This window comes from Pteronotus mesoamericanus, unplaced genomic scaffold (genome assembly GCF_021234165.1).
Source record: "Pteronotus mesoamericanus isolate MK-2021 breed Mesoamerican mustached bat unplaced genomic scaffold, CSHL_Meso_final contig_246, whole genome shotgun sequence".
NCBI classification, from domain to species: Eukaryota; Metazoa; Chordata; class Mammalia; order Chiroptera; family Mormoopidae; genus Pteronotus; species Pteronotus mesoamericanus.
The window spans coordinates 12,658,811-12,681,451 of NW_026555104.1; the positions used below are offsets into that span (position 1 = coordinate 12,658,811).

General features: G+C 54.4%; 1 protein-coding gene across 2 annotated transcripts in view; it reads left to right on the top strand.

Moving 5' to 3' along the window:
* RPH3AL (rabphilin 3A like (without C2 domains)) overlaps positions 1–22,641 on the top strand; it is a 105,058-nt gene that overhangs the window by 13,088 nt on the left and 69,329 nt on the right. For both annotated transcript variants that reach the window (XM_054573288.1, XM_054573289.1), the window contains exons 2-4: positions 11,710–11,822; positions 15,299–15,442; positions 17,496–17,625. In XM_054573288.1, the coding sequence (XP_054429263.1) occupies positions 11,746–11,822; positions 15,299–15,442; positions 17,496–17,625 (351 nt within the window). In that variant the 5' untranslated portion in view covers positions 11,710–11,745. The remainder of the gene's footprint in view (positions 1–11,709; positions 11,823–15,298; positions 15,443–17,495; positions 17,626–22,641) is intronic.

The following is a 22,641-nucleotide window of genomic DNA, read 5'->3' on the forward strand; positions in this document are numbered from 1 at the left end:
GGGGGGCACTTTCGAGCGGCTTAAATGTCCACGCACACGTCCTCAGGGGTCCACGGTGCCTGCTGTCCCCCACCCCCAAGGTAAGCCTCTGGGCTCTGTTTTCCCCATGTGGAATGAGGTGAATTGGGACCCACGGACGGAAGTGTTGAAGTCCCAAGCCCCAGAACCCCCAAATGTGCCCTCATTTGGAGAGAGCAGCATTTCAGATGTAATTAGTTAAGATGAGCATTGCCTTTCATCTTAATCCAACATGATGCATGTCCTTATAAGAAGAAGAGAGACACACAGGGAAGAAGGCCATCCGAAGACAAGAGACACAGGGAGGTGGCCCCCTGGGGACGCAGAGGGAAGGACGCCTGTGACGATGGAGACGGAGACTGGGGGGAACACGGCTGGAAGCTGAGGAGTGCCAAGGGTGGCTGGCAAATGCCAGAAACTGAGAGAGGAGCGTGGGACGGACACCTCCCCAGCTCCTTCAAAGAGGACCTTGCCCTGCAGGGCTCTTGGTTTTGGACTTGAAGGCTCTCGAACTGTTTCAGGCCTCCCAAACTGTGGTCATTTGTTTCAGAGGCCCTAGGAGATGATACCATGTGACCGATGGGAGCACCCTGGGCCCCGCAGCCAGCCTGGGCGGCTTCCTCCTTCCCACGTGTTCCTGGTTGGCTCACGCTGAGGACCTGGTCACCCTGCAGCCTCGACTCTGCGGTCACCTGGCTCTGGGACTTCTGCCCTGTCTCAGGCCTTTCAGAGGTGACAAAAGTGAGCTGGGCCTTTGGGACACGCAGGCAGAGGGCAGCGGGTGGGGCTGTTGAAGTTGAGGGGCTGGCCCTTGAGTGAGAGGGGGAAGAGTGGGAGCCTTTGCATAGCCTTTCGGCCTAGAAATGAGAAACCGGTTTCAGTTCGACAAAAAGACAGGCAGGGATTGGGGTCCACCGGAATGGGTGTTTTAGATGAGGATTTGCTTTCCTGGGGAGAAGAAGACCCCGCACTGAGAGGCGAGGCCTCCTGGCTGTGCGTCCCAGGAGGTCATCTGGGGGTACGAAACTCAACCCTTGCCCACCCTGCAGAGAACTGAGGTGCCAGGCACGTGCCTGGGGCGTAGTTGGCACTCAGTGCGTGTTTGTTGGATGCTTGAGGGTAATGAAGCCAAAAGTGGCTGCTTCTTGTCCTTCTGGGGACAACAGCAGATGCTTAGCTCTGTGACTCAGCAGGGATGTGCCACAAAACGGGCCGTGGGGCGTCCAGGATCTGCGGATCCTCCAAGGGCACAGGCGAGAGGCTGCAGGTCTTCGAGCAGGGGCTGCTTAAGAGCCCCGCCCAAGGGGAGGACTCAGAGCAGAGGGCCAAGGACAGGGCGGGGCGCCCTCATTTGCCTCTTACTAAATCCTCCGTGGAAAGGATCACTGGAGTAAATTCCCTCATAGCCCCAAACCCCGCTCTTCTCAGGCATGGACTCTGCATTTCCCACAGGGACGTAACCACTGTCGGTGCGCCTACCGTTTAGGTCCACTTCTCGCTTCTAATCTTGCTGCAACCCTGTCCAGGTCATCTGTCATTTTGACATTGTGCCTGCTTGTGCCGTTGTTGACCATTCCTCAAGTTGGAGCCCTTCCTAGGTTTTCCACCGTCGTAGTTGGTGTGAACCGCTCGGCAGAGGCAGGCGTCGCTGGTGAGGCCTGTTCAGTGCCCAGCCCTGTGTGGGGCTGGGAGGGAGGCAGGCTACGGAGGGGAGGTCGCGCTGCAGGGCCTTGACCTCCAGGCCGGGAAGCTGGGCACTCTTCCGTGGGCTGCGGTGAACCCTTGAAGGTTAGTAAATGTGCTCTGGGCACCTGCCATGGTCCGGGCACAGCGCTGGCCCGGGGACACCACGATGCATCCTGAGAGCTGCAGCCTTCATCGGGGTAACAGAGGCAAAGCCCCCTGTGATACAATGCAGAATGGAATGCTGGGGGGGCGGGCCAGGAAGGGGGATGGATTTCAAATGGGAGTTGAGCGGGGAGGAGCTAAAGAATCCCCGAAGGAGGGGTGCTGGGCGCCTGCAGGGAGACAGCGGGCAGGACAGGCGCTCCACGGGGACAAGGCTGGGGACAAGGCCGGGGACAAGGCTGAGCAGCCTGAGCACGTCGGGGCCCTGGTGCCGGGAGCATGAGTTCACGGAGAGAGGTGGCGGCCGGGAGACTGCAAGGGCAGCTCGGGCCTGATCATGGGTGACCCAGAGTGAGCTGCTTTTTTTTTTTTTGACAGTGGGGAGCCATTGGAGGCCTTTCAACAAGGGCGTTTTAGTGCGGCCTGACCCAGGCTCGAAAGGACGGCCTCTCTGGCCTCCAAGTGGAGGGAGTCAGGTGAGCCCCAGGATGTCCAAAGGCTGATGGGGAGGAGAGTCAGACTGGGTGGGGGGGAGTCACCTGAGGAAGCGGGGCTGGCAGGGCGGCCATGCTGCTGACAGGATGAGCTCCAGGGACGCAGGAGCTTCCTGGGGCTCCTCTCATCTCCGGAATCCCCCGGAGCCCTGCCTAGCGCATAATCAGCCCCAGACACACCGAGGGGCTAGTCAGGTCTCAGACAGGCCTCGAGGCTTCCTGTCTGAGCCTTTCGTCCTCCCAGCACAGTGCTGATGTCTCCGTTCACCTTATCTCGCGGCTATTATCAGGTTTCCCCTCTCCTAGTAACAGAGCAGGTGTCGGGGCTGTTGCTAAGGGTTCCCTGGCATATTAATACCTGGGTGGAGAACTGACAGCTCTCACAGGTGTCCCTGAGGCCTGGGAAGCACCAAATCGCAGGCTTCGTGGCAGGTATTCTTTTATATTTGCCCCTCCTTTTTCTCCCTTCTTTAGACCCCACCCCCTCCCCTGCTCCGCGGCCCCCCTCTGGCCCCTGCATGGCTGGGGTGTCGCAGACACTCTCCCCTCCCACACCCAGGGCAGGTGTGACGGAAGGGTCACCGCAGTCCTCCCCAGGAGGCTGGGTGCAGGCTCCCAGCCCTCTCCAGTGCGGCTCCCCAGGCCTCGCTCAGCTCCGGCTGGCCCTGGGAGGAAGCCTCTTCTCCAGCCTGCGCAGGCCGCCTGGGACGGCTCCGGCCCCTCCCCAGGCCCCGCCGCTCAGGGCTCGGGCTCTGGCTTCTAGGTGGGAAGCAGAGTGGATTTGGTTTGCTTCTTGAGTCTCCTGCTTGCCTCCCCAACTGGCCTTTTGGCCTTTCCACTACTCACAAGTTTGAAAGTCAAACTACCAAAATCTCTGGCAGGGGGCTTGGCCAGATACAGAGGTCAGGGTTGGGATGCCAGTTGTATGAGTTACCTGCTGCCCGGATCACGCTGCATAACCAGCCCCTCCGCCGCCCCCCCACCGCCCAGACTCGGTGCTTTACAGCACTTGTGTCTTGCTCCTGCGTCTGTGGGTTGGCACCTGCTCTGGGCTGGGCCACACGCTTCATTCATCAGAGTCGGCAGCACCGGGAAGGCCTCCCACGCTAGGGTGGGAGGATGCTCTTGTTCCCTCCATGTCTCACTCTTGCTGGCGACTCGTGTTTGCCTTCGCTGCAGTGTCCCCTCCTAGACCCCGAGGTCTCCTTCAGCACTTCCGTTCCCCCCGCTTTTCCCACCGTTCTCCCTGTTTCATTTCTTCTCTCCCCACGAGGTCGCCCATCCGCACCGCACCCTGGCGGGGGAGGGTCCATTGTCTCAGGTGTATCAGTGAGAGTTTCCCTGAAATAAAATCAAGAAAGTGGAAAATGCCAGGGTCTAAGGGCGGGGGAGAGAGCCACAGCAGGGAAACGGAGTGGGCGAAAGGGAGCGGTCCTTGCTGGGACGTTGCCTTTGTCCCCGTCCTTGCCCTGCCGCGTGGGGCAGAGACCCTGTGGTATGTCGTGTATGATCTTCCTCTGAGGGCAGGTGATTTTGCCCTCTGGGTATCTTTTTCAAAGTCTGGGACATCTTAGAGACTGCTGCAGGCTGCTGTCAGTTCCGGAGGCGTGCGCAGCTGGATTGGTAGCAATGTGGCGGCGCAGGAGTTTGCTCTCCGTCTCATCCTCCCTGCGAGCCTGTGGTGGAGGCGGAGACCCCCGCCCTCTCTAGAGAAGGGCAGTGGGCTGCAGAGGTGTTAGCTGACTGCCCGGCCACTCGGGGCTCTAAGGCCTGTGCTCCCTTTACCATATTCTGAGCCCACAAGTCTGGTAAGTGGGGAGAAGGCTTCTTCTAAGTGGACCCAAATGTTTGTGGAGAGGAGGCCTTCTTTTTTTTAATCCTCACTTGAGGCTATGTTTATTGATTTGAGAGAGAGAGGGAGGCAGGGATCACTTCCTTCCTGTCCACGAATTGAACCCACAACCTTTTGGTGTATGGAAGATGCTTCAACCAACTGAATCACCGGCCAGGGCATGAGGCCTTTTTTTTTGTTATGATTTAGAACACTGTATGCATTATTAAAACCAACTTACTGGAGGTTTACAGACAAGTTCTTCCATCTTGGAGCTCTGACTTAGAAGATACAAAATCCACGGCGCTCCGAGGGGCACGGCTGCCCCTGCCGACCTTTCTGTAGCGAGCGGTGGCGGTAGGCGCACTGGGAGAGGCCCGCCGCCGAGCGCTGTGGGGGCTGCGAGCACTGCTACAGTAAGGGTCTCCAAGCTACAAGAGGCAAAATACACTTCCTTTCCCTTTTGAGAATCTATCCAAAGGAAATAATCAGGGATAGGCACAAAGACTTATCTCCCAGGGTATCCATTTTAGTGCTGAATGTAACAGAACAAAATTGGGAGTAATCTATGCGCCTCCCAACGGGAAAATGATGAAATATATTCGAATACTGAGTTACAATTGAGAATCATGTTTTTGAGGACTTTTAATAATGTGAGACGATGTGATAAGAAAGCAAACTGTGTATGTATTAAGAGCCCAATTTTATATAAAATCTGTCCACAAAGACCTAGAAAAATTTGGAAGATCTACAATGAGATGTGACGCATCTTCACTGGGGGCGGGTGACGTCTGAGCTCGTCTGTCTTTTCCTCCTGATACTCGGCAGTGCCCGGAGACAGCGCCGAGGCTGTGTCCTGACTGTCCGTCCCTGGGTGCAGAGTCGGCTGTGACTGCCGCATTCGCCCGCAGTGACTAATGCCCAGGGCGAGGAGCTTTTGACTTCAGGGAGATGGAATTGGATCTTCTGTAAAAATATATTTGTTTTCACAGAGCTCCCCACCCCCGCCCCCAGGGGTTTTCTCAGGAAGTCGTCACCAGCCGACTCCTGCTCTTGGCTCCCCAGCACGGTCCCTGAGCCCCGCACCCTGCAGGGTCTAGAAGCACTTGAGAAGATGCGGCCTCCGTGGGCTTGTCTTGCCCAGCGGGTGCAGACGGCACCTGGGGGCCTCGGGGGCACACGGGCTCCCGGCAGAGCCTCTGGCACTGTCTCCCCGCAGGGATCCTGAGGAACAAGCTGCCTGTGAGTGAACAAGTCAGTCCCAAGGGTGGCGGGAGCCCATCTCTGCTCCAGGCATGTCTGGCTTGTTGTCTGAATTCTCCCTTGTCTGGGAAACACCGTCTCTGATGAAGTCAGTTCAGTTGAACAGATGAAACCTGCGTAGCTGGCCCTGTGCAGGGACGGAGAGAGAAAGAGGAAGCAGGGGTCCCAGGGAGCCCACCGTCTAGCCCGAAAGGAGAGGTGGGGACACTTCAAAGAAGGAAGATGTCTGGGGCAGGTTCTCAGGTAGAACATCCAGCTCCTGCAGGACTGGCTTCCCTTCCCCAGCACAACACACACATATACCACATACCTCACACACCACGCGTGACCACCCTCCACACCACACATGACCACCCCATGCATACCACATATATGCCACACACACGTACACCACATGCCACACACATCACACACTGTACACCACACACCACCACCCCTGCACACCGCACACACCACACATGATTACCCCCCACGGCACACGTATCACACACACCACGTATGCCATAAACCACACACAACATATACCATATACATAAGACACATATATACATCACACATTGCACACCCTGTACATCACACACATGCAGCACACACGCACCCCTGTCTTCTTCAGCTGCTTTCTCTCATACCTGGAAGGGCCTCAAAGCCAGGCCTGGCCCACACGCCCCTCCCCCTCGAGCCCCCCACTGAGGACGACCAAGCTCCCCGCTGCCCCCTTTCCGCAAAGCTCGTGGCCTCTGCTCCCACCAGGCCCCCAGCCAGTTCCAGCCTCCCCTGGTGAGTGTGTGGGTTCTCCTTCCCCGCGTTTTACTTGGCTCCTTTAAGCCTCTATTTTGTTCCCTCATCGTTTGATTTCTATCCAAGACAGACTGGCATTTATGAATGCAAGGGCACATCCATATTCAACTCACATGACACTGCACTTCGGAAGTTTTAAGGACCCTGCTCTCAGAGGGCCTGACCCGACGCGGCTGTGCCCTGCGAAGGGGCCCTCCCGCCCCTCCTCCTCGAGCCCCCCACTGGATGGATCACCGGGCCCCGCAGGGCTGTGGTCGGTGGTGGGGAGCAGGGTTTGGCGGAGGAGTCCCATGGACAAGGGGGTATGAGAAGCCGGGGACTGGGGTTGGCTGGCGAGTCAGGGAGCTGGCAGCTGGCTCCAGCTGAAGAGGTTTGGAGCACCTAAGCTGGCTGTGTTGGCAAGTTCCTAAAATGTGGCTCCTCAAGCTGCCCTTCCTCTCCCACATCTGTCCCCCGTCGCTCTGTGTGGGTGAAGGACAGCTGTGCCTTCCAAGGCGCCAGCCGCGGCCCAGCAGCCCCGGCGTAGGGGCCTGAGTTCTCACCGGAACCACCCCTATGGACGTGCCCCACCGCAGACAGCCTCCTCGGAGACCCTGCCAGCCAGTGCCAGGGCCCCGGGCCCTGGGAGGTGACATCCTGTCATCCACCTCGACCTGTGGCATTTGATTCCGTGGGCTCATCTTCCCTGCAGCTCAGGGATGAGAGGGGTGGGGGGCCAGGGATGCGCTCCACCCACCCCAGAATCCTTCATGAGTCCCCTGCCTGCCACCTGTGCCCCCTCCTGCAGCTTGGCAGGGTGGCACCAGCATCGAAACTGCACAGGCAGTCCCTCCAGCCTCTCCATCTCAGCTCCCTTGGGTACCAATAAGGAAGCTGAGTCTGAGGAGAGATAACTGACTTGTTCCTGCTCTTCCAGTAAGTTTGCATAGAAGCCAGACTTCCATGGTTTTTCTCTCCTAATTGAGTCTTCCCTTCACCCTCGTTACTGCACCAAAACCCTTCCCTCCGCACTTATGGCACCAAGTGACCTGATGCAGAGAAAGTTATATTGACTAAGGATTAGCAGACTGGCATAGTTAGCTCTGTGACCTTTTCTCAGTTTCTTAACCTCTCTTTTCTGTAGAACAGGAAAAAAAAAAGATTTTAGTAAGAGCAGAACAGAATACTCTGTGGGTGGTCACAGAGTTGTTTTGGCTAAATTTAAAAAAAGAAAAGAAATTGCCATCACCCTGGCTATGTGGCTTGGTTGGAGTGTCATCCCATAGACCGAAGGGCCACAGGTTCGATTCCCGGTCAGGGCATAGCAGGTTTGATCCCCGGCTGGGGCATGTATGAAAATACAACCAATTGATGTTTCTCTCTCTCTCTCTCTCTCTCTCAAAGCAATGAAAAAATGTTATCTGCTGAGGATAAAACAAAAAAAAAGTAATTGCCCTCAAATGGGTCAGAGGACACAGAAGTGTTAGTTTGGGGGTTCCCTCGTCATTGATCCCCCAAATCTGGTCCACTAGGAAGTGACTCAAAAGGGTTAAAATGGGGTTTCATCCCCTAGGGGTTCATTCGGGGTGATTTGTTTGGGGATGTGAGGAGTTGCTCTCAATGTCCCTGGAGGAGTGTTCCTACCAATGTGTGCTGCTGCCTTCTGCTGTTCCCACCTGTCCCACCGCACACGAAGCTGGGATCTGAGCTCGAGAGCACAGGACCTTCTTTCTCCCCACCCTTTTGGTTCAGAAGCTTCTGCAGAAGGCAGACTTCCCACTCGGAGGTGGCCTGGCCTTCTCCTAACCCTGCTCCGGTGCTCCCTGCTTCTGTGGGGGTGCCTGGCAGAGAGGAGGGGCCACTCCATACACATGGCGCCCAGCTGCCCCAGGGTGGGTAGGAAGGCTCAGGGCCTTCCAGCCCGGGGAGCAGCAGCCAGAGATGTGGCAGCCCCTGCAGGCCGGAGCAGGAGCGGCAGCATCTGTGAGGCAATGACAAGTGGCCACGGGGGCACCCACTTAACCCAGGATATAGTCTCTCCTGGCCAGAGAGACCATGACTTCCATTTCTTGAAGCCCCCAGAATACGTGGTCCCTGCAGTTTTACTCTCTGTGGTTCCAGTTAGCTGTTGTCAACTGTGGTCCAAAAATATTAAATGGAAAATTCCTGAAGTGAACAATTCATAAGTTTTAAATTATGCGCTGTTCTGAGTAGCATGGTGACATCTTGTGCGATCCTGCTCTGTCCTGCCTGGGAGGTAAATCATCCCTTTGTCCAGCGTCTCTGTGCTGTAGACACTACCTGCCTGTTAGTCGCTTAGTAGCTGTCTCAGTTATCAGATCGGCCGTCACAGCATCGCAGGGCTAGTGTTCAGGTAGCCCTTATGCTACTTAATACTGGCTCCAGAGCCTTCCTGCCTGTCCCGGGGCAGCCGGGCGCCAGCAAAAGTAGGGATGCTAGCAACTTGGAGATGCCAAAGAGAAGTCGTAAAGTGCTCCTTTTACATGAAAAAGCTAGTGCAGTCCTGGCTGGTGTGGCTCCGTGGACTGAGAGCTGGACTGCAAAGCAAAGAGTTGTCGGTTCGATTCCCAGTCAGGGCCTGTGCCTGGGTTGCGGGCCAGGGCCCCAGTAGGAGGCGCGCAAGGAGCAACCACACATTGATGTTTCTCTCCCTCTCTTTCTCCCTCTCTCTAAAAAAATAAGTAAAAAAATTTTTTAAAAATTGTTTAAAAATAAACAAAGGTTAGTGCAGTACAGTGAGATATTTTGAGGAGACTGCATTCCCCTAACTTACTACAGTATATTGATATAATTTTTCTATTTTTGTATTGTTGTTAATCTCTTACTGTGCCTAATTTATAAATTAAACTTTATCCTGGGTATATATGTATGTATAGGAAAAAAACATTGTCTGTGCATCCACTGGAGGTCTTGGAACATATCCCCAGCAGATAAGGGGTCTACTGTATTTTTAAAATAATAACAATAGTAAAGAAACAGGGCTATGAGTTGTAGTATATTTTAAGTGTTTATTTGCAACAAAATAACGCTTTTTACACCCACACAGCAGTGTGACTGTGCTATTCACAAGATAACAGAAATTTTAAAACAAAGCAAAACAAACCGCAGTGCACTAAAGGCTGGAAGTGGGACACCTATGTAAAGTTGTTTGTTGAGCCTCATTTTTTTTTTTTTTACCCCATTTGTATTTTCCTGGTTGGTATGTTAGCCTCATTTGAGAGGAGGTCAAGGCTGACTCTGAGGTCCCCCTCAGATTGGATGGTGGGGATGCCCCAGTGCTGGGCCTGGCGGTGGGGTTTCCACACGGGTCTCTCTCCCAGGACCGTCCACAGCAGAGAGCAGGCGCCTGCACGTGCTTGTTGGGTGGGATAGAGAGACCCCTGCGGTCCAGGTCGTGGGCTCTGTCCCTTAGTCACTTAGCTGCCGTCTGCACACTGCCCCCTGCTGGTCATCACAGAAATGGGTGACGCTGGCCTGGAACATCCTTTCTCAAACGATGGCCTGGAAGTCGCCAACAGGTCGGGGGCCTATAAGATCAAAATTATTTTATCATCATAATAAGATATTTGGTCTCATTTTCTCACAAATGTACATAAGGTGAAAAGTTTATTCATATGATTTCAGATGCCACATTAGAACTAATCTTTAAGAAACAAGTAACGGTTGAGTGTTGGCGCAGTGTGAAAGAATAGCCACAATTATCTGGAAAGGTTATTAAAATACTCCTCCCTTTTCCAACCTTAATACATATCTGTGAGAGTCTGGATGTCCTTCATGTACTTGCAGAAAACCACTGTTGCAAAAGAGTGAATGAAATGTCAGATATGAATATCCAGCTGTTTTTTGTTAAGCCAACTATTACCTTGATTTATAAAAATGTAAAATACTGCTATTACTATCACTAAGAGTTTTTGTTCTGAGACTATAGTTATTTTGTAAAATATGTGACATTCTAATAAGTTTATTAACCACGTTTAAATCTGCCTCTGTTTTAAGTATCTCATATTATAAATATTAATAGATATAGCCCATACTACTTGGAGTACTTAAGAATTTTTATAACAATTTAATGAGATACCATTCTCATACCATAAAATTCACGCTTTCAAAGGGTACAGTCAATTCAGTGGTTTCAGCGCGCCCACAACGCTGTGCGGCCAGCACCACCATCTAATGGCAGAGCGTTTTCATCCAAAAGAGACCCTGAACCCAGTCACTCCCCCTTCCTCCCCTCCCTGCTCCCCAGCCCTGACAATCAGTAATCTACTTTCTGTCTCTATAGATTTGCCTATTCTGAATATTTCACGTAAACGGAACCATACAATATACAGTCTGTTGTGTCTGACTTCTTTCACTTAACATAATGTTTTCAAGGTTCATCCATGTTATGGGCAAGTAATATTCCTAGTATGATAAGCCACATTTTATCCATTCATCAGCTGGATGTGAACTGTTGCCGCTTTTGGGCTATTATGAATAATGCTGCTAGGAGTAGTCGCGCACGTGTTTTTGTGTGGATGTGTGTTTTTTGTTCTCTTGGGCATGTACCTGGAAGTAGTTTCTGGGCCATATGGTAACTCTGTTGGACATTTGAGGAACTGTCAAGACTCATTTCCAACCTCAGTAATTTTTAAGGGTGTAGAGAAAGAAGGCCCGTGTTTGTGAACCCCGGGCTAGATAGAGTCCGACCCGGGGAGTGTGGAAACTCAGGACAGCCCCTGGCCTTCGCTCTGGGTTGATACCCTCAAAGTCATCCCCCCGCCCCTCGCCGGTCCTCTGTTTTCTCCCTCTAACACTTCTCCCTGGTGGCAAAGAGAAAGCCAGTATGCCAGACTGTAGAAATTAAACCACCAGAAGGTTCTGGAGCAGGGTCACCTCTCTGCAGGATTTCCCAGGGTGCCATTTACACCGTGTCCCCTGCAGGTGTGCGGGGTGGCAGTCTCGGCCGCAGCTGCGTCCGTCCGCCCTCCTCCCTGCTCTGCCACTGTGATCGCCGGCTGTGGCGGAATCTCTCGGGGAGCAGAGTCTGTGAAGACCTCGTTAGCAGAGCTGGGGAAGGCAGCTGGCTTCAGCCGCAGCCATCGCCTGGGGTCGCTGCTCAGGTCCCCAGAGGAGGGGCTGTCTAGCCCTGTCCCAGCCCAAGCCCCTCCTGCGAGGTGCTGTGCTCAGCATAGCAGGCGCTGTACTTGGAGGGAGCAGGGATCAAATCCCTCCCCGCCCAGGGTTTACCAGCTCAGTTGAAAATGCAGTGGCCCTCCCAGAGCTATGAGCCTTTGAAAGAGGAGCTTGGAGGGAACAGTACTGAGCTGGAGGAGCGAGTCTGAAGGTGAGACTCCAGGCGTCCATGGGCAACACACGGGCCATTAGGTTGGAAATGCCAATGTGTGGAGCCTGGGGGACCTGTCTGCCATCCGCACCCCAGCCAACGACATGCTCTTTTTCCTCCTCTCACCTCAGATGTGACCCCCCGGTGACGGGCTGGATGCTCCAAGCATGGCCGACACCATCTTCGGCAGTGGGAGCGACCAGTGGGTTTGCCCCAATGACCGGCAGCTTGCCCTGCGAGCCAAGTGAGTACCTCCGAGGCCCCGCCAGGCCTTCCCTTCCTTCCTGCCCTGACTCCCCTCCTTTCTGTGGCGAGATTCAGTCCCAGGGTCCCAGAAAGAGACGTTTGGAGACAAGTGCCTATCAAGACCATACTCCACGCCCTCAGCTGGGCACTGACCAGCCATTCGCACATTTAACCGCCCTATGGAATTTATCTCTATTTCGCAGGTGAGAAGAGTGAGACTGGGCTCCTTGCCCGAGTCACTTCCCTTGTAAGTGGCAGGGCCGGGACCCACACCGGGCCGGGACCCTTCTGACTCCCCCGCCTGTGTTATTTCTATCACAACAGGCCGCACGGAGCCAGGCCACTTGCTTTGCCTTCCCTGCTAAGAGCATAAAGCCCCCTGTCACTGAGTCTTCAGTCCCTGAGCCCCTGGGCACGGGGGCCTTTGGTCTCCCAGTTGAGTGCCTGGCACTGACCGGCAGGACAGAGCGAAGGCACATTGGTGAATGAAGAGCCACGCCCCGGGTGGCCGCAGACACACAGCCAGCCTCGGGGCGCCCCAGGGCTCTGCCACGCTCCTGTCGGGGTCTCTCCAGTTCTGCCTGGTCCCCTTGGGGTCCTGGTTTCCCTATTCTCTCTCGTCCTGGTGACCCCTCGGTGTCACTTTGGTCAGGCTGTCTCCACCTCCTGTCCCCCTGTGGTTGAAGACCAGGGCCTTGAACAGGCCCCTGTTGCCTTCCTGTCTCCCTGTCTCTCCAGGGAGTTGGAGGTCCCTGGTGTCAGAGCAGCCTGAGAGTCCCCTTCATCTATCAAACCTTGCCAATTACCAGAGCCAGCATTTCACAAATGGGACCAAGTTCAAAAAATTTGCAATTGGATATTATGAGCCTTCAGGGACACAGAGCTGAAACATCAAACGGAGAGAAAAAATTAATCCAAAATGCCCCAGATGAGTGGATTCCTGCCTGATCTGCTGTTCATTTGTCCCTCTCGGTGGGGTGGCTGAGCCCCACAGGGGATGAGACCAGGGAGGGAACTGGCCCCTCTCCCTGTCCCCTCTGACGCCAGGCAAGGTGATAGGTCCTGCCCGGCTGGGTCCCGGGAGCTGGGGAGAGCTGTGTTCTTATACCAGGGCCCTGTGTGACCCCTGCTACCCCTCCAGCATTTTCTTCAGTTTTCCCTGACCTTGTCTTGCTCTCAGCAGCAGCCAGAAGCTGTTGTAGCACCTTTTAGAAGAGCAAATGCTTTTATCTTCTCCCTGGGGCGTACTGCCTTGTAATGCCAGACTTCTTGTAATGCTGGCTCCGTAAAGGAGAGTACTGCAAATCCCCATATCCACAGCGCTGGGGGTCCCTCTGGGAAGCCTGGGGAAAGTACCTTCCCTGGCTCTAGCTCAGGCCTGTCCTTCTGTCCTCCAGCCTCTATCAGACGTTTTCCAAACTCCTGCTACATGCCTGGCACTGGTTGCACAGCAGTGGATAAGACCACAGAGGTCTTTTGTCTTAAGGGCTAATGAGTACAAGTGAGCATTATACACACAGTGACTCATGTGCTTTGAGAGTGGAAACAGGCAGTGGGGCTGAAAGGGGTGCTAACTTAATCGGGGAATTGGGAGGGGCTTCATTTAGAGTGTGATACTTACGCTGAGTCCTGGAGGAAGGGTAAATGTTAGATGGAAATATGGGAGAGGGGCTCCTAGAAGAAGGAACAGCATGTGCAAGGGCCCTGAGGTAGAAGGACATGGCATGAAGAGGACCCAACAGAAAGCCAGCGTTAACGTGGATGCACAGGGAGTGAGGCGGTAACTGGGATAAAAGGAAAACGGCAGGGGCCGGATGGGGCAGGCCTTGGTCGTCCAGAGACTCGCATTCTGCAGAGGAGGCAAAAGGTCCCAGCTTGCCTCCGAATGGTGTTTAAGCCCAGTGATGGAGCGTTGCCTGGACCATATGAAAATTTGGAGAATGGACTCTAAACCACCTTGGAGGGGATCAAGAGCCTCCTGGTGAAGAGCATGTCTAAAAATATAGGAGTGGGCCAGTGGAAAGGGGGTTCGGGAGAGGGGCACACCCCCCGGTGGAGGGCATAGAGCGAGCAAAGGCCTGGAGACGGCGTCCAGCCGGAACGCGGGGCGCTAGAAGCAGTTGTTGGTAGTGCTCACCATGCGAGGCCAGGGGAGCCGAGGAAGGAGGGCCCCCCGGGGGACATGCGAATGGGTGGCGGGCACCACTGCAGATGCTCAGTGGCAGCCGTGGCTGGAAGGGGGAGTGGGCCTCATGGAACAGGGCGGGGAGCCAGGGGGTGGGGGTCCCATGGGAGGCCTAGCGGGTGATCAGGTGGAGGCGGGACAGGCGGCTGGAAGATGCCCTGGGGGGCCCTGGCAGAACTGCCGGCTGCCTTAGACGGGAGCTGCCCTGGCCAGGAGGCCTGCCGACCCCTGACCTGCCTTTAGAAAGCCATCTAACTGTGCCCTGTTGCTTTCTACTCTGAGAGATCAGGGATCCTGCCTGGCAGAATAACACAAGGTCCAGCGGGGAGTCTGCGGAGTCCCAGGCCGGCACCGGGCCCGAGTGAGCTGGGTAGGAGCTGCGCCCACTGGGGCAGCCGATGGTGCTGCGCTGTGCCCCCTGCCTTTAACTGAGCAGGCGAGTTCCCCTCATTTATTCATCCTCCTGAGACCCGCCTGCATGTCCCTCCCCGTAGCACGTCCCCAGCCCCTTTTGAGCCTGGCATCACAGTGAATGCTCAATAAATGTGCATTGAATGACAAGCTCTTATAGTTTTTCATTAAATAAATATTTGTGTAATTGACTGGGTCTCTGTCTTCCCCAGCAAACTGTAGTTCTCCAAGGAGGGGACTTTGTCGTCTTGTCCGTCTCTGTTCCCAACCTGGCACAGAACGTCTCAGAGAAGCCGGGACCCAGGGCAGGGAGTGTGGGGCTTGGTCTGCTGCTGCCACCCTCTCCCCATCCAGGAAAATAGAAAGGGTGTGAGTCCGTCCCCTCAGCCCTTGGTCACAGCCACAGGAGGTGTCAGTCAGTGGAGTGGAGACAGCCGAGCCCTGCCACCCTGGGCCGGGCCCCAGCCCCCCGCTCCTGCCTGCCTGGCCGCCTCCCCTCTCACGCAGCTCAGCTCCCCTCCCGCCCCTGAACCCTCTGCTTCCAAAATGCTGTCAGTCTTTTATCCCTGAGGTTTATTTTAAACCCAATTGCAGTTCTTTCCTTCTCCACAGTAAACTCTATCTCACTTTTTCTATGACTCAGATCTAGGTTTTTATCCTTGTCTTGATCATCATCTGAGCTTCTCCCGCGACACTTCATGGGGGTGGTCTTGCCCATGTGTGCAGCGGGCCCGGTCTGTGCTCCACCTCCCCAGGAGCTAGGGTGGCGCTGTCGTCTTTGCGAGGCCCAGTAGCTGGTGTTGGTGGAGCTGGTGCATGACGTGGGGGTTGGGGTTTGTCCTGGAGTGGCCTCAAGGCCTGTGTCCTTCTCTCTCGAGGCTGCAGACGGGCTGGTCTGTGCACACCTACCAGACAGAGAAGCAGAGGAAGAGCCAGTGCCTCAGCCCGGCCGAGGTGGAGGCCATCCTGCAGGTCATCCAGAGGGCCGAGCGGCTCGACGTCATGGAGCAGCAGCGGATCGGGTAAGGGCTGCTCCAGGCTGGGTCAGGAGCAGGTCGGTGAGAGGAGAACCAGGGTGCACAGAGCCAGACCAGTGGGCTGGGAGCCTGGCCCCCTCGTCCTAGGGCTGGCTTTTCACCTCTGAGAGTGAGTCAGCTCTGCCTGAACACCCTGAGTGCGGACACATAACCCAGCCCATCAGAGCCTCAGTTACCACTCTGTGAGGTGGGGATAGCGGCTGATGTGGGGGCCCAGGCTGCAGAGGGTGAGTGAGTGTGGTGAATGTGTTGGGGCTGGTCAGCTCTGCACACGTAAGGGTCAGCTGTGGCCCAGCAGCAAGGGATTCAAGCCGAGGCTGTGCTTGGATCGTCCCAACTAAGGCTCCAACAGGAGACGTGCTCCAGCTTGTTCTAAGCTCTTGCCCTGGCCCGGCATGCAGAGTGGATGGCGGCACAGTCTTCAAATAGCTTTGTTGGGCCTTTTTTTCCTTTTTTTTTTTTTTTTAATTCATTGATTTGAGAAAGAGAAACATCAATTTGTTGTTCCACTTAGTTATGCATTCATTGGTTATTCTTGTATGTATGTGCCCTGACTGGGGATCAAACCCACAACCCTGGTGTGTTGGGGCAATGCTAAAACCAACCGAACTACCTGGCCAGGGCTTTTTTTTGCTTGTTTAATTACCAAAGCAATTCATACTCCCTCGAAAATATGAAAAACATAGAAAAGCACAAGAGGGAAACCCAATATACTGCGTTGCCTTGGGCAGGAATTAATTTGATGCTGATTTCCTTGTGCTTCTATTTATCTTTTTCTCTTAAATATATGATCATTTAAAAAGTCATTGTTCCTCTGGTTGGGTGGCATCCTCCTCACTGGACAGGGGAGGGGGCTGAGACGATCAGTGGAGATAATGTATCCCTGCTCTGTCCATTCATTTGAGAATTTTCACTGAGTATCCGCTGGCCACCGGACATACTGCTGCCAACAAAACAGAAGTGGCTGCCAGTTTTGTGGAGGTCACAGTATTGCATCATAAGTTGTCATGAAACAGGGGTCACAGTGGGCTGAGGGGCCGTGGGACTGCAGACAGAGACACCTACCCCAGGCGTGGCGGGGTTCAGGGAAGGGTCCTGGAAGGACTCCTTTTCTTTCTTTCTCCAGCCTCTTCACCACACAGTTGTTCAAACCAAAGGCCTCTTCGCCATCCTGGGCCTCTTCTACCTGCCTCCCCTCACCCCAAACCCATCGAGGCTGCCTCGGAAACGCAACCCACCCAGCCTCCATCCCTCTTCCCTGGGCCTCCCGCCACCTCCTGCCGCCTTCCTCACCTCCACGCCCCGCTGTGATCCTGAGTGAGATTTTAAAATGTCACTCGGCTCAAATCACTCCCCTCCTTCACGCTCCTCAGCAGCTCCTCGTTGATCTTAGCACATAATCCAAACTCCGTTTTGTAACCTACAAAACCCACGTGATGCGGCCCCCCGGCCCCTCAGCCTCCTTTATCCCGGACTCCCTCCCGCTCTCCAAAGCGGTGGCCACACGGCCTTATCATTCTAATGTGCCTGGCCCTCTCTCACCCAGAACATTCCAGACTGTTCCCTCCACCAAGAACGCTTCCTCCTCTGGCTCTTCACGTGGTTTGGTCCCTGTCATCCGTTAGCTCTCAGCTCAAATGTCTGCAGAGAGTCCCTCACTGATCACCTAACATGCCCCGGCCCCCTTGTGTCTCCGTCCCCCGCCCACTTATTTTATCAGTTTACTTGTTTCTGGACTGTCTCCCTTTGTCGAACATAAGTCCCATGAGAGCAGGGAGAGACCATGTCTGTCTCTGGCTTCTCTGCTACAATCTTCTCAGTGTCTGGCACTTCATGGATGTTCAGTTAATATTGGTGAGTGAATGAATGATTAGGGGTTACAGCCCAGGAAAGAGGTAGGGTAGGGACCAGTACCCCAGGTGAGGGAACAGCGCATGGGGCTTGGTGTAGCGTGAAGCCTCGTGGCAGCCATGTCCAGGTAGTGGTCAGGATGGGGACAGGAAGCACATTCCATCTGACTCGGTGTCCTGTGCTGCAGGCGGCTGGTGGAGCGGCTGGACACCATGAGGCGCAACGTGATGGGGAATGGCCTCTCCCAGTGTCTGCTCTGTGGGGAAGTGCTAGGCTTCCTGGGCAGCTCGGCCGTGTTCTGCAAGGACTGCAGGAAGGTAAGACCCTGCTCTGGCCTTGCCACCCTGGCCACCCAGCCTGGACCAGCGGCACTGCTGCTCTGTGGCCTTGCCTCCTGGCTCCCAGGAGTGCGTGTGTGTTTGTGCGTACACATGTAAGCACATGGTATCCTATGCTTCTTGGCAACAAGGATTGGAGCCTGAAGGTCAAATGGCCTGATTTCTAGGGCCAGCCCTGGGGAGTGGACCTATGGGTCTCACAGGCGCAGGTATGAATTCCACTTGACATATGACCTCAGAATACTTGTTTAGTATGTCATGCCTCGTCGTCCTCACCTGTAAAATAGGCATAATGATAATATCTACCTTAGAGAGTTGGGAGGAGTAAATATTATATGCAAAGCTTTTAGAACCTTGTCTGGCACAGTAAATACTCAATGAATGTTATTCGTTGTTATTAAGTAAATACAGTTTTCCTCAGAGTCAAATTATATGCTAGGATTGACCTTCCTATTCTGTTGGTCTGTTCTCTTGATCCTTGGCCATTCCAACAAGAATGATCTTTGCAGCAAAGTCAAGTGGATTTTCTTCTGTTCTTATAATATTCCATTAATTCTTCTAAATTGTGCCACATATTAAACTGTTTCATATTGAATACAATACATTTTACAATAACATTTCGTTTTTCCTGGAGTTCCTGATTGCCTTTCTTTTTCTGATTGACAAAAGAAAGATGTGCCTTCCAATCCACAAGATTATTTAGCATCTCAATTTTATTCTCTCTTACATGGAGCCTAGGTTTTTTCCTGCCAGAAGCCGCTCTAGATTCTCATTCTTGCTTGAACACAGACTAATTGCTGGGCAGCTGTAATCACAGGACTTCCCTTTACTGGCCTCCCAGGTTGGAGACACTGTTCCCAAGACACCATGTCTTTTGCTTTTTAAGTTTCTCATTCTAATTTTACTGGAACCAGTCTTCAAGAAACTTCCCTGTGCCAGTCGCGGCTTTAAGCCTGGAGTTATTTTGATGAACAAGACAGAGAAAGAACCTTCTCTCTTGAGAGTACATTGGTTGGGGGAACCCAAACATTTATTAAAAAATGATCAAATAATTAGGATTTCAGGAGTAATAAATCCTGAGAAGAAGTAGCAGGGGATCGACGACCGGGGGCGGAGTGGGTGGTAGGAGCTGAGAGGACCATGAAATATGGAGAAGTCAAAACCTGGAGGCCGCTGGCAGCCTTAACCAGGGCGTTCGCAGTGGCACATTCGACAGCTGGACAAGACAGCCAAGGCGCGAAGAGGTGAATATTCCCAGTTAATATCTGGAAAAAACAGGACTTTAGCTCAGATCGTTTTCTCCCTGCTCTGTGCCATCGGGAACTGGGCTGAGGAATGTGGATTAACTGGCAAAGGGTCCCAAGGACACTGGAGGGGCCTGGGTGCCGGGGAGGGGATGGGCACTCCTGTGCCAGCTCCCCCAAAGCCTTCCTCAGACCCTGACTGGGTACCAGCACGGGTGTGGGCGCAGGGACCTGTGCAGGTGCGGTTGTAGTTTGTGATTCTTGCCTGGGGGGTTGGGCCCCGGCGCCTCTCTCCGCCTTCTGCCCCTCGTGCCTCAGCTGCTGTGGCTGTTCAGGTTTGCGGGACCATGACGGGGGAGCAGGGCCTTATCTCCTGCCCGTAGAATGGCCTGGGGCCCTGCCACAGAGGCAGGCTCTGCCCCTGCGGCTGTGGGTGAGTGCCAGCCGCTCCCTGGAGAGCCATTCCCCGGGCACCGCGGCAGTCCCGGGGGAGGACCTCCGCGCCTGCGGACACTGGTGCCTCCCCCACCCCAGGGCACCCAGCCTATTTCCATTTGAAATTATTCTTATTCTGCTGCAGGCTGAGGATGTGGTGCTGGCTTCCATGGCAAGGTGAGGAGCGCTTTGAGCTCCTGAGGAGACTTGTTTCTGGATAAAAGTGGGAGGAAAACATGCTAGTTAGGGCCACAGCTGAATGATGGGCATTTGGGGGGTTTCTTCATCCATCCTTAAGAATCTTGTGCCTGCCATTCATTCATCCATCCATCCATCCATCCATCCATCCATCTTGCAAATAGAGGGCCCACTGTGTGCAAGCCCTGTGTCAGGGGCTGGTGATACCATGAACCAAGAGGGACAAAATCCTTGTTTTCATGGAGATTATTTTCCAGGGGGTGGGAGAAGAAAGACAACAAACAAACATAAAATAATGTCAAGCAGCCTGAGGGCTCTGTCGTGAGTTAAAACAGGGCAGCATGACAGAGTGCGGCTGGGAGGGCCTCGCTGAGTGCAGGCCTGAGCACGAGCACCCGCCAGCCCCCCGAGGAGCCCGGTGGAAAGGAGTTCCCAGCAGAGGGAACAGCAAGCGTGCGGGCCCCTGAGGCAGAAGCCAGCTGAGCGTGTTCAAGGAACCAGCGAAGACATCTGGGGCAGAGGGAGTGCGAGGCAGCGGGGTCGAGCGCAGAGCTTCCTGATCAAGGTCAGGAGCTGAGGTTTGACGCCAGGTTTAACGGGACGCCAGTGGAGCATTGCGAGCAGGGCTGTGAGGTGAGCTGACTCGTTTTTGGGAGGTGAGCCTCGCTGCCGTCTGGCGAGCGGCTTGCAGGGGGACATGGAGTGCGAGCTGGAGATGAGTTAGTGATGGCTCTCATTGGGAAATGGTGGGGTTGGGGACAAGGCATCCTGCGGATGGGGAGCCGTATGCTAGGAGAATCAGTCTCTTCGCTGTATCCCAAGCAGATGGGGAAGGGTTAGAGGGCATGATTAAGGGCCTTTGGAAGGAAACAGCGTCCTAGACGGCCGCTGGGCCAGGGTGAGAGGTCACTCGTCCCACCCTGCACAGTGGGGGGCGCTCTTCCTCCTGGGTGTGCCAGTCAGGGCTGTTCCCATGCAGACGGACTTCAGCTGTGGCCTCCGCTTGGCTGCAGTGCAGTGACCTTGTACAAGTGAGTGTGTCTCAGCCTCTGTTTCTTTATCTGTAAACGGGATCATGAAGCATATGCCCACATTGCCTGGCTGTGAGGAGTAAATGAGCTAACACAGGAAAGCCCTTCTCAGAGGTCAGGTCCACTTCCGAACGCTCAGGGAAGGACACCTGCTGCTGTTGCTATTACTGTTAATCTAACCCTGGGCCCTAGCTGTTCAGACTGCCCACGTGTTGGAAAGAATGGAGCGTAATGGCCTGGCCGGGAGGCTCAGGTAGCTGGAGCATCGCCATGTACACCAGAAGGTTGTGGGTTCCATCCCGGGTCAGGGCACATACCTGGGTTGTGGGTTCGATCTGTAGTCAGAGTGTATACTGGAGGCAACCCATCAATGTTTTTTTTCTCACATTGTTTCTCTCTCCCTTCCTCTCTCGCTAAAATCAATACACATATCCTCAGGCGAGGAGGGGAAAAAAAGAATGGAACTTACCTCCCACACATCTTAGAAGAGGGTGAGTGACATCCCACGTATTAGTCAGCTCAGGCTGCCGTAACAGCGTCCACAGACTGGGCAGCTTCAGCAACAGAAATTTAGTTCCGTAGCTCTGGAGGCTGGGAAGTCCAAGGTCATGGTGCTGGTCAGTTCGGGTTCTGGTGAGAGCCTCGGCCTGCAGACGGCCACCTTCTCACTGGTCCTCACCGGTGGGGAGAAAACTCTGGTCTTTCTTCCGCTTCCTATGAGCACAGCTGTCCCCTCAGATCTGGGCCCCACCCTTAAGACCTCATTTAACACTGATGACCGAGTCTCTGATGCACTCACATTGGGGATTAGGGCTTTAACATTTGAATTATCAGGGGACACAATTCAGCCCATAGCACCCCACATTCTCCCTATGAGAATTCATGTTTTCTTGAACTTAAAATTGGAGTTCCTACAGTTAGTCCCGTATATGTTTGTAATTTCTATAAAAGCCTGTGGAAGCTCTTGTGGTTGAATGTCCGGATCCAGCAGTGAAACCAGACTCTCTGTTTCTGTGCAAGTTCTCCACATAAAACTAACACTCAATCACTTATTCAGCCTGTTGTGGGCCAATTCAGGGATAGAGGAATCCAAAAGAACAAGTGTCCAAGTCCCTTCGCTCAGGTCAAAGTGGGAAGACAGTATTCTGTAGAGTGATGCTGACCACAGCTGGGACCAAGGTTTCCAGGACTAAGAGCAATCAGGAGGGCTGCCTGGAGGAGCTGGCTCCCAAAGCCTTCTGAGAGGCTGAGAGTAGAGTGAAGGGCATTTCACTCAGGGGAGAGCAGCAGAGCAAAGACATGGAGCTGGACATGGGCTGGGCAAGCCCTTGACTGAGGATGCAGGCCCAGAGGGCAGGGAGAAGTGTACTGAAAGAAGACAAAACATAGGAGATGACATCAGATTTGACAAGGAACAGGAGGACTTTGGAGGAGGGACAGAGGCGAGATCATGGGGACATGAAGACACAGGGCAGAGCTGAGACCTTTGTGTAGGAGATAAGCCTTGTTAGAAGTTCTGCGAGGGCCAAGCTGCCTTTGAGCAGAGCGAGCAGGGCCCCAGGGCCCCAGGGCCCCGGGAGACGATCAGAACTATCACACAGGCACCTGCAGCCACTGCCAGGCACCGGTTACTTAGCAGAATCAGGGGACAGGCCCAGGCATAGCCTCGGAGCCCCCAGCAAAGCCCTAGCCCTTGCAGGGGAGGACATTGTCACCTATTCACTCATCCGACAAACATGGATCGCACTCCCGCGGGTGCGGTGCGGGGGTGGGGGGTGTGGTGTGAGGACATGCAGATCCCGCCGCCCGGAACGATGGATAATTAATTAGAGGTGTGCTCGGGCACAGCCGCAGCCCTCCCGGCCTGAGAGCACTAACAGGGCGCCGGCCCAACGGGGGGCATCAGGGACCACCCACTCCGGGTCCACCCTTGGCTGGGGTGCTTCTGTTTATTTCCATCTCCGCTTTCTGCCTCCTCACTTTTTGCAGTGGCAGGCAGCCCTGGGTCCCGGAGGTGTGTGGCTGCTGGGGACATCTCTGACAGGGCAATTATCCAGGTCCAGGCCTGGGGGCCGACCCCCAGGTGC